The sequence below is a fragment of the Mirounga leonina genome, unplaced genomic scaffold (assembly GCF_011800145.1).
Source record: "Mirounga leonina isolate KUSES-001 unplaced genomic scaffold, KU_Mleo_1.0 Mir_353, whole genome shotgun sequence".
In the NCBI taxonomy this organism is placed as follows: domain Eukaryota; kingdom Metazoa; phylum Chordata; class Mammalia; order Carnivora; family Phocidae; genus Mirounga; species Mirounga leonina.
The window spans coordinates 1,692,226-1,703,388 of record NW_023270699.1 but is presented as its reverse complement, the minus strand read 5'-3'; the positions used below and the strand labels follow the sequence as shown (position 1 = coordinate 1,703,388).

General features: G+C 59.5%; 2 protein-coding genes across 3 annotated transcripts in view; both read right to left on the bottom strand.

Annotated features, from left to right (window-relative positions):
- Positions 1-287, bottom strand: part of PTTG1IP (PTTG1 interacting protein) — a 17,910-nt gene extending 17,623 nt beyond the window's left edge. Inside the window, exon 1 of the mRNA XM_035030045.1 lies at positions 71-287. Coding sequence (XP_034885936.1) covers positions 71-185 — 115 coding nt within the window. The 5' untranslated portion in view covers positions 186-287. The remainder of the gene's footprint in view (positions 1-70) is intronic.
- A 7,064-nt stretch (positions 288-7,351) lies between these two features.
- The window catches only part of ITGB2 (integrin subunit beta 2), a 23,688-nt gene continuing 19,876 nt past the window's right edge, over positions 7,352-11,163 (bottom strand). For both annotated transcript variants that reach the window (XM_035030043.1, XM_035030042.1), the window contains exons 13-16: positions 10,726-10,945; positions 10,146-10,351; positions 7,984-8,150; positions 7,352-7,829 (exon numbers count right to left, since the gene is read on the bottom strand). In XM_035030043.1, the coding sequence (XP_034885934.1) occupies positions 7,767-7,829; positions 7,984-8,150; positions 10,146-10,351; positions 10,726-10,945 (656 nt within the window). In that variant the 3' untranslated portion in view covers positions 7,352-7,766. The remainder of the gene's footprint in view (positions 7,830-7,983; positions 8,151-10,145; positions 10,352-10,725; positions 10,946-11,163) is intronic.

Genomic DNA, 11,163 nt, shown 5'->3' with positions numbered 1-11,163 from the left:
CCGGGACCCCGCGACCCCTCCCCGCCCCGCCCAGGAGCCCGCGCCCTCTCAACCGCCCCGGGCCCCTCACCCGCTCCGGACGGCTCCTGAGCCGCGGCCGCCGAAAGCAGCAGCAGGAACAGCGCGACGGCGCTGAGGAGCAGCTCCCAGCGCTGCATCAGCCCGCGAGCGCCGCCGGACGCCATGGTGGCCGCGGCCCCTCGGGTCTGTGGGGCGGACGTCGGCCTGACGCTGCCCACCTCCGCTGCTGGGGTAGACAGCCTCCCCCCACCCCCGGAAGAGCCACAGCCGGAAGTGGGTGGGGCGCGCGGCGCGGTCGAGTGCGCAGCCGCGGGCCCCGGCTCGCCCCGCCCCCAGCCGTCCGGCCCTCCTTCCGCGGCCCGTGTTCCCCCGCCTCCCGGTGCGGCGAGGGCGCGGCTCAGTGCGCGTGCGCAGATGGAAGGAGGCGGGCTGCGGGGCGGGGCTCGCTGCGGGGGGCGGGGCTCGCTGCGGGGGGCGGGGCTCGGTGCGCCTGCGGGGCGGCGAGGAGGCCTTCAGTGGCGGCCGGGGGTCGGTGACCTGGACCCTAAGGCCGTGAGGCGGTCCGGCAAGGTGGCCCCAGGACCTGATGGTGCCGCCGCCGACGCCACGCTGGTTCCCGCGCCCCGGCTGCGCCGGACGGGGCCCGTGCGCACGGAGAAGAGCTCGCAGTGCAGCGGTTCACCTGAGTCAGAGAAGCCGCGGGGCTCCCCCTTTCCTCGCGGAGACGCACCTGGGCCCGCGCCCCCGCCTCTCGCCTCCCCACCGGGCTTGCTGGGAGGCTGCTGGAGAAATGCTGCGCGCTGCCGGCGTCCACGGGCTCTCCAGAATGTTGGCGCGACCGCGGTGGGGTGGGACGTGGCAGTTGTCCGCGGAAGCGGGCCACGCACCCCCCGCTGCCCCAGGTCCGGGGGGGCCCTCGGGGAGCCGTCGGGGAGCGGGGCGGGCGGCTGGGGCGCGGGGTCTCACGGGGGACGGCCCGCCAGCCTGGCGTTCGGGGGACCCCCATGCCATTCGCTGGCGTGTGGCACTGCTGTCCCACACCCGCCTCGGCGGCGAGGGAAGCGGGACTGCGGTGGGCTCTGCGGTCTGACCTGGGGATCTGATCCGCCCCCTTCGACATGCTGGGTTTCAGCGTCTGCCCTGTAGAACTTCCGTGCCCTCCCCTCCCTGGGAGGGCCCCCCAGCCCTTAGAATTTAGCTTGCCCTTAACCCCCAGGGCCAGTGTGCCAGGGCTATTGGTGATTGTGTATTTGTGCCTCCTTGTCTGGGCAGGCACTGAAGGCAGCGTGACCTCATCTGTGCCCCCTCCTTCCGGTGTGGGAAGCCACCCCAGGGATAAATAACCGCCCTAGGTCTCAGCGCCAGAAGAAGGGTGCCTCTGGGCTAGCATGGTGACCCGGCCAGTTCCTGCCTTTGGAAACAATACACACCTGCCTGGGTTTAGAAGTGCGGCCCCAGAAACCAACACGTTTTCACCCTAACAACACAAACCCACAGCAACAACTGAAGGATTGTTGAAGGACATTGGGCATTTGTCAACATTAACCAGGACACAGTGGACGCTGCGACATTTGAAAGTGCCCTCAGCAATGGCGTTTCTTTTATTTGTGAGAGAGATCACGCACAAGTGGGCAGAGGGGAAGAGAGACAGCAGACTCCCCGCTGAGCGCCAAACCCCACATGGGGCTCAGTCCCAGGACCCTGAGATGGTGACCTGAGCCGAAGGCAGATGTGTCACCAACTGAGCCAGCCAGGCGTCCCCCAGCAATGGCATTTTAAGACAACTGAGTTTTGCAGCAATTGCACAACACAGAAGTTCTAAAATACTCGGTAACTAGAGTCCGTGTCCTGTTTTAGAAGTGAGGAGGTGGGGGCATCATCCAGTGGTCAAAGAGCTTTACGCTCGTAGGAGAGAGACCCCAATAGCACGAGAAGTAGTACAGCTGCAATGGGATGATTCCTCCTGGCAGTCTGCAGCCTAAAGAGCGGGTGGTTTTTCCAAGAAAGATAGCTAAGGAATTAGATGAACACAGTCACAACGGGGTCCACTTGCGGGGAGCAGGGCTGTCCTCAAACACCAGGCTGGTCATCGGGTGGAAGCCAGAGCCCCCTGGTTCTGCAGCTCCGGGGCCCTACCTCGGAGTTGTACGTAGGAGGTACGTATGACACTTGCTGGGCATTTTCACCAGCCTGGTTTTTATTTGTGGTCAGTGTGCCATCAGATTTTGTCATGGAGACTACATTCCTCTTAGTAAGTTAAGGAATTACTTCCAGAAAGGCCATGTGAAAGAGAGCAGAGCTGCTCCCTGGCCAGGTAACACATCAAGTCTGTGATTTTTGACGCTGAGAGAGCTCATTTTCAGCTCAGCTGAGGACAGAGGGAGCATTTGAGGGCCTGGGACTTTGGACAGCCTTGGAGGGATCAGGCTGGGATCTGTAGGAGCTCTTAGAGAGGCGGGGGCCTCTGGGGCAGAGGGAGGGATGGACAGAGGCTGGTGGTCCAGAGCCCATTTAACACGGTTGGATTAAGGGATGCTACAGACCCTGCCCCTGGGCGTGCGGGATGGCTCCAGTGGGAGCTGCAGGGGGCACTTAGCTGTGTGGGCTTGGGAGCTGGTCCTGGTCCCTGCCATGTCGTGCCTCTGAGGCCCAGGGACTTGCCCTGGACAGAGATGCCAGACATGGAACGCTCTGGCCACCCACCCCTTGTGAGCAGTCTCTTGGAGTCCTCTCAGAAACAGGTGGAAGGGGGCTCTAAGGACCGGTAATGTGACAAGACAAAACTTTCTCAAGGTCACGCAGCCAGTGACATGCAGAGCTAGACTTTGAGCTAGTGCTTCACCAGAGTCTCATCCAGCTCCCCTCCATCCCATGGGGACAAGGTGGGAAGGTTTCAAGAGGATTATTTGAAAATTAATGGGACTATGTCACACAAACAGGAAATGGACTGGGAGTAGCTGACGCTGTGGTTCATGCTTCTTTTTTGGTGGGGAGGGGCAGAGGGATCCCGACATGGGGCTCAGTCTCACAACCCTGAGAAATTAAGAGTTTGATGCTTGGGGCACCTGGGTGGCTCAGTCGTTAAGTGTCTGCCTTCGGCTCAGGTCATGATCCCAGGGTCCTGGGATGGAGCCCCACATTGGGCTCCCTGCTCAGCTGGGAGTCTCCTTCTCCCTCGGCCTCTACCTCTACCCACCCCCACCTCTCAAATAAAATCTTAAAAAAAAAAAGAAGTCGGATGCTTAACTGACTGAACTATCAGGCACCCCTTTGGATCCTGTTTCTGGGGACTGCCTTGGGGTATCAGCCCAGGCCCAGCCTCTGCTGGCCCTGCCAGAGAAGGTGCCCAAGCGGAGCAGACCCCTCCCTCCAGGCAGCCTCCTCCCCAGCGGGCATTCCCCCCCCCTCCCCCCGCACACATGGCATCTGCAGCCCTCACCCGCAGACCACACACTTATGTCCATAATTAGACATCCTCCAGCTTCACCTAGTGGTTCTCAAGGTAGAGCATGCATAGAATCACCTGCAGGACTTGACAAAACCCAGATCGCTAAGCCCACCACAGAGCCCCTGACTCAGCAGGTCTATGGCCACTGTCGTTTCAAGCTCCCCAGGTGCAGGCTGGGCTGAGACCCCTGAGCAGGAACATGCTACCAGCATGAGCAGTGATGGGCCACTGGCCTGTCTAGCCCCACCACCTGCCCGAGCAAAGAGCCCCAGGCCACATGCAGTATAGAGGCCCTTACAGGGAATTAACGATCCAAGTCAGGAACCCAAAGCCACGTACCCTTCACATGGGCCCAGTTGCAGGTCTGCGGCAGGATGGGGGGCCCTAGGGGGGAGTTGATGTGGGGAACAGAGGCAGAAGGAAATGTAGATAAAATTAAATGTCCTTATAACCTGCAGCCCGTTGACCAGTACTCGAGGCGGGCAGAGTGTAACCTTCCTCCAGGAAACTCCCAGCTGTCTTCTCCTGAGCTAAATCCGAAAGGCCCGGAAGCGCGATTACCACCCTTGCTTGACAATAGCCTGGCCTCCTGTATCCTGAGAGTCTTTAGCATATGAAAGTCCTTTTGTAAACTTCCCTTTGTCTTCCCCCAATTCCCTGGTATATAAATTACTGGTCACAGTCCCACAGAAGCCGCTCTTTCTGTCCATGGGTCCTGTCCTGTGCTGTAATAAAACCACCTTTTGCACCAAAGACGTCTCAAGACTTATTTCTTAGCCGTCAGCTCTGGACCCCAACGCTCCGAACCACATTATGGGGCGAGTGGCCCCCCGGACATGGAAGCTCGGCACCCCTACCCCACACATCTCCTCATCTGGCAGTTGATTCAAATCCTTTGTAATAAACCGGTAACCCAGTGAGTAAGCTGCTTTCCTGAGATCTGGGAACCGCTCTAGCAAATTCACTGAACCTGATCTGTAGCTAATTATTGGAAGCACAGATGACAGCCTGGATTTGCGCCTGGCATCTGAAGGGGGAGAAGCAGCTCAACGGCCCTGAGCCCCTAGCCTGTGGGATCTGATGCCACCTCCAGATAGACAGTACCAGAGTTGAGTCGGATTGGTGAGACACGCCCTCAGAGTCCTCAGAGAATTGAGTTAGTTGCTTGATGGTGTGGTAGAAACACGCATGTCAGAGGTGGCCCACCACCCATGTTAGCCCAGGCTGCATCGTCTCCTGGGAGAGAGGACTTTCAGGGTTAAGGCCAGGATGTCTCAGGCAAACCGGGAGCCTTGGTGTTGACGAAAAATGAACAGACCTTTAGAATCTCTGTAAGAAAGAATAGAGTTTCTCTATTTCTTTCTTTTTTTTTTTTTCAGTATTTTATTCATTAGAGAGGGAGAAGCAAACTCCTCACTGAGCAGGGAGCCCGATGCGGGACTTGATCCCAAGACCCCAGGATCATGCCCTGAGCTGAAGGCAGCCGCTTAACCAACTGAGCCACCCAGGCACCCCAAGTTTCTCTATTTCTAATACAAGTTTTCTTCAAGTGCAGGTCAGGACAGCTGCCCGGGAACCACGCTCTTCACAGGGAAGGAAGTGCTCCAAAGAATGAGTAGTTTTTACAGGATTATGTATTTTTTTTACATCTTGTAAAAGCTCAAACAATTATAGCTCGGGGCGCTTGGGTGGCACAGTCAGTTAAGTGTCTGCCTTTGGCTTAGGTCATGATCCCAGGGTCCTGCTCCCTGCTCAGCGGGGAGCCTGCTTCTCCCTCTGCCACTCCCCCTGCTTGTGCTCTCTTCTGTCAAATAAATTTTAAAAAGTATTTTTTTAAAAAAGGTTATAGCTTAACCTATTGGCAGGAATCACGAGTTTTATCATAAAGGAATGTGGGGAGCAGGGGCATTGGCAGGAATCTCAAGGACAAGATGGTTTTCCTTCAGCTGACTCATTCACAAAGCAGGTGCATGATGCGTGGGTAGCGGGGCCATAAGTCAGGCTTTTGGTTCAAACAAAGTTTATGTACAGTCATGCTGACTTAGACAGAGATCTAAACTGGCTCCCCTTGTCTATCTGGTCTTTAGAGAGGTTTTCTCTCATCACTGGGCACTGGGGCCTGGTTGTAGACTTACACCCATGTTATTCTGACACCCTCCCTCTCTCCTCACCTTTAGAAAGAGCGGAGGCCCCAGCTGGAGGCTTGGTGGGGGGCGGCACAGGGCAGCATGAGAGAATCACAGCCCTGGTGTAGGAAAAGGAAATAGGGTTACCCCGAGCATGTGGAGACGGGCTGTGGTGGGAAGGGACTGGACATGACCAGGCGTCTGCAAGGGTATGGGCTCCAGAGTAGGGACCTCGGGCACGCAGGCCATGTGTGAGATGGGGAGGGTCACAACGGACTGGGCAGGGCCACCACATGCATGGGGCCGGGAGACCACGGGGTGACCTGCAGTCTGACATAGCCTGAAAGCACTTCCATTTCGCTCAGTGGGGTTTTAGCATTTTGGTTAGAGCAAACGAAGCCTGAGTCTAGTGTGGTAACTGGCTGGCCTTTGCTATCCCATTTCAGACACGCTGTGTATGAATAGGGCCGGTCCCAGAGTGGGACCCGTGATTCTGGTTTCTAGGGCGGCGGGGATGGGGTGGGCTGTTGGGCCTGGCCTGGGGAAGGGGGGAGGGGTGTGGCCCAGGAGGACGACAGTTGCCTTTGGCCAGAGAGGGGGGTGGACACGGGAAGAGTGCCGCCACAGAAGGAACAGCCTGCAGCGAAGATTCTCAGCAGCTGAAGGTTAACGGGTGAGGTCCTCAGTTTTGTCTCCAACCCTTACTCTAGGTTCTGCGTCACATGCTCTTCCTGCCCTGCACACAGCTATAGCTTGATCCTGGCTCTGGGGGCACCTCCGTGTGCCTCCTGACAGCGAGGGATTTGTTCAGCCTTTCTCCACTGCGATGGTGCCCATCGGGGCTTCCTGAATGAGTGGCTTGGGTTTTCGTTTGTTTCAAATGTTTTATTTATTCATTTATTAGAGGGAGAGAGCATGTGCGTGCAAGGGGGAGGAGAGTGAGTGGGAAGAATCTCAAGCAGACTCCACGCTGAGCAGGGAGCCCGACGCGGGGCTCCATCCCAGGACCCTGAGATCACCACCTGACCGGAAATCAAGAGTAGGACGCTCAACTGACTGAGCCACCCAGGTGCCCCACTGTGTGGCTGTTTTTAAATCAAGAGTTAGGCTGGGATTTTTTTTTTTAAGGAAATAATGTAAGGGCAGATATCCTCTGAAACTATGTTTATGTCATGACTACAGATACAAGCAAGCTCCCCGATATCTGTACCGAATCAGCCTCTCGTACCCGCGTACGCTGGAGCTGAGAGCGGGCACGCACCCTCGTGTGGCTGCACAGGCCTGGAACGTGGCCCTTCCCCTGGGGACCACGGGACCTCCCCCCCCCAACCCCAACGGGCTCCCCCCAGACCCTGGCCACATGAGCCTGCTGACCTGTGCCGACTGCGGGCACTCCCATGTCCTGGTTGTGGCCAATGGACACCAACACGTACTGCAAGGCCACAAGACGGGGCTGTGTCCCACAGCTGCGTGGTGCTGGATCAGCGTGACTTCCAGATCACCCGTGACACAGCCCGCGGGAAACAAACTTACTTTAAAACTCGGAGAGATGCCCATTTCCCCGCTCTGCAGACGGCCCCCTTCTGTGAAGCTGCCCTGTGTCTTCTGAAAGCTGCTTCGGATGTGGGGCAGGAGCGGGGGTGGAGAGGGCCACGGACACACGGCCAACAGGTGAGGAAGGAGAGAAGCGCGCGCCACGGCCCACGGTCCACACGGACCCTCCGAGGGTGCACAGAGCCCAGCTTCCACACACAGCCTCGACTGAAGTTTTATTTATTTTTTCTATACACACAATTGGGAAACAGTATCATCAATGGGATGTGATTTTTATACCCTGATAAGTTCAAATATAAATAAATTTGTGCCACAATGAGATTGCCACTCTAAGTTTTATAGGAAAACACATCTAACCTCATAAGACCCAAGCAATTCCTTCTTCAAATCTCTACCACAAGGTCAGACACATCAGAGGGGGGAGGCTGTCCCTTCCGACATGTCCATATTGTCACCTGACCATACCTATTATTTCAACAGCAGAAAACAACAGTGGATTTTCGGTTAATGGGTGAAATTGTCAAGGATTGTGAGCCATATCCCTGGAGGAGCCTGGCGGAGATGTGATTTGGGGGTGTTTCCATCTGGTTCAGACAGCGCTGTCTTCACCAAGCGCCCTAACTCTCAGCAAACTTCGGGTTCATGACTGTCGTGGTGGCGCTCTTGAAAAGGGGGTTATCCTGGTGGGAAATGCAATGCAACTCATCAGTGGAGGGAAAGAAAGAGCCAGGAGTGGGGGTGACCTTCCCCTGGGTCCCAGCTCCGAGGACGAACTATGGGGGCGAGTGGACCAGTTGGGGGGGACCATCTCGACCCCCAGGGACAGCCACTCACGTTGTTCCACTGGGACTTGAGCTTCTCCTTCTCAAATCGCTTGTACTCCCGGAGATCACTCAGGTGGGTCAGAGCCTTCCAGATGGCCAGCAGAAGGATGCCGATGAGCACAACTCCCGACACAGTGCCCCCCACAATGGGGGCGATTTTGGGGCCCCCCACACACTCTGAGGCAAGGAAGAGGCACACACACATTAGTGTCAGGCCCTGCCTGGCTCACCTGGCCCCCTGTGTGCCCTGCCCCAGGTCATTGCCCAGTGCTTAGGTGGACAGAGCCTTCCGGCCTCTGCGTTCACCATCAAGGCAAGAGATACGCGAGGGAGCCTGCAGCTCCCAGCCACGGAGGAAGGCCAGGCCCCGTGGTTCCAGGGGAAATATAAAGGCCCCTTGTTTACACAGAAAGAAAGTGGACCAAACAGCAGCCTCCTGACTCGGTTACCACCAGCTGGGACAGCCAATGGCCCCATCACCAAACCTTGCTGAGTTAGAGTTAATCTTCAGGCAGGAAATGGTGCCTGAGGCCCCCAACACCTCTTAGCTGAGTTTGGGGATGAGGACTCAGCTGGTGAAAGCCTTCCAGAGGAAACCAGGGCAGGGTCCTAACGCCCCGACCTCCTCCTTCAGGGCTGGGGGACAGGGGACAGAGCCCTTATTTACCTGCTCCTAGACACCCATGTTTCCCTGTGCTCCCTCCATCATCCTGGCCTTTCTAGAGAGCTTGAGCAACTTGGCCACGGCTGCACAAACCCAGACAGGACCCCAAATCTGCCCATCAGAGAAACCCAGCGAAAGCTCTCCATGCTGGCAGGCCGCAATCCACAGCCCCCAGGCACAAGCTGTGAACTCCCTGAACCCCACCTGCCTTCCTGGGGTTCCCACCATGGGGAGGGGAGCTGGGAGCAGAATCAGTCCTGCAAGGGCCCTGGTGGATGGCTTGCCCGCGCCTGCTGCATCCACCTGCAGGGCTGGACCTCCCAGCCCTATGCTCCCCTGCCCTCAGCCTCTCTGAGCAGGAAAAGGGGGGTGGGGGGTGCTGAGCGTCTGTGTGCCCCACACACCCCTGGGCGCCACTTGTCCGGAGCCCTGAAACCCATCCCACCATGCTCCCAAAGTCCCAGCACCCACATGTGTCCGTCACTGTCACCCACCCAGCGTGCCTCCTAAAAACTGGCCTGCCCACACACACCACCTGTTGGGGCCTGTGGATCTCCCTCCCGCTCCTCCCAGTCCCGTCCCCGTGTTCCATTCAAGGGCAGGCTCTGTCCACGCCGCCCCCATGCCCCTGCCACCTCCACACGCGTCCCTCTCCACGCCACAGTGCCCACGTCCTGCAGCAGCCCCTCATGGCTCTGCATTCGGCTTTTGAAAATGCAGCTCCGATGTGTCCCTCGCTCTTCCGAAAACTGCTAACAGCTTCTTGGTATGTTTGGGGGGAGACCCAAATGCCTCGCAGGCCTCACAGGGGCCCCCTGAAAACCCAGAGCCAAGGGCCTCTGACCCACGGCCTTCTGTTCCCCCCGTACGGATGTCCCATCCTGTGGTCTTGGCTGCAGCGGTCCTCCTCCGAGAGACCGTCTGACCACTGACCTCAGGGCCACCTCTGACCTCAGGGCCACCCACCCCTGCCGCCATCTTTGTACCTCATGACTCTGGCCACAATCTCACGTTGTCTCGGGTACTGGCCAAGTACGTCCCCACCCCCTTGGAACGCGAGCCCCATGAGGACAGGATTGGTGTCCCCATGTCTTCAACCACTACTGGGCCAGGTATGGCCCTGGAGCGCAGTGCTGGACCAGCAAGCAGCATTCGGGAAAGCGTGCCGCCTGGGCTCCTGGCCCCAGGCCCCCCTCCAGGGCTGAGATCGGAGCCCACGGTGGTCCTCACACAGCTCTCCAAGGACCGGCTCTTGGGACCCATGCCTCCAAGCCCCAGGCAGCTATCCAGTGGTTGGCACCCAGCCCAGAAACGTGCCCTGGTTCGGAACAGTGCTATCGCGGAGGGAACAAGCCATGAACCGCCTCCCACGGTTCACGATGTGAGCCAGGGAGAGGGGCCAGGGCAGGACCGTGGCTGTGGACACTTGCCTAACCCCCAGGCCATCCTTCCGAGTGAGGAGGGGCACCCTTGCCGGTGGCGGAGACACCCGGTCTCCCGGGCCTCACCTCGGGTGTCGTCCACGTGGATGTCGTAGCTGTCCCTGCCGACCCGCTGCCGCAGGGTGTAGGTGATCCAGCAGCCCTCCAGATCCCGCTCCTTGCACCTGCGGCCCTTTTCCGGGGGTTTGCTCAGCAGGCCCACGTTCCCGCACTCCACGCTGCAGTTCTTCCCCGAGGGGCTCTGGTCAAACTTGAGACACTGGGCGCAGGTGCTGCAGAGAAACATGCGTGGGAGCGCGAGCGTGGGTGTGAGTGTGAGCGCGGGCGTGGGCCTGAGTGCGGGCGTGAGCTTGGGCGTGGGCGCGAGCCTGGGTGTGGGCGCGAGCGTGATCGTGGGTGTGAGTGTGAGCACGGGCGTGAGCGCAGGCGTGAGTGTGAGCGCAAGCGTGTGGGCGTGAGCGCGGGCGTGAGCGCACACACATGAGAGCTCGGCCCCAGGTGGTGGGAGAGGTCTGCTGGGGGTGGGCGCCGAGCGGGGCTCCCGGGGGCGGGCGGGGCCCACCGTGACACGGGCGGGTGAGGGCCACGGGGAGGAGGCGTGGGGGGCGAGAGAAGAGCGCGGGGGGGGCGGCGAGGGGGCACTCACATGTACCGGCCGCAGGGCGACGGGCAGCCCAGGCAGTCCAGGCACAGGGGCGGCTGGTAGCCCGCATCGCACTCGCACACGTTACAGCGACAGCGGCCGCGCCCGTTGCACTCGAAGCCCTCGGCGCTCAGGCAGCCCCGGGTGGACCGCTCGCACTGGCAGGCCGAGCCCTCGAAGCCCTCCTTACAGTAGCACTTGCCGCAGGCACAGCTGCCCCGCTCTGCAGGACGGTGGCCGGGACTCAGCCCCGCCCGGCGGTCCGGCCGTCCCTGCCCCCGCTCGCCCGGGTCCGCCTGTCCATCCACCCCACCCCCCATCCCCCCATCCGCACCCCCGCTTGCCCCGGTCCGCCTGTCCGTCCACCCCACCCCCCCGTCCCTCTGTCCACACCTGCCCGCCAGGGTCCATCTGTCCCTCCGTCCGCACCCCCGCTCGCCC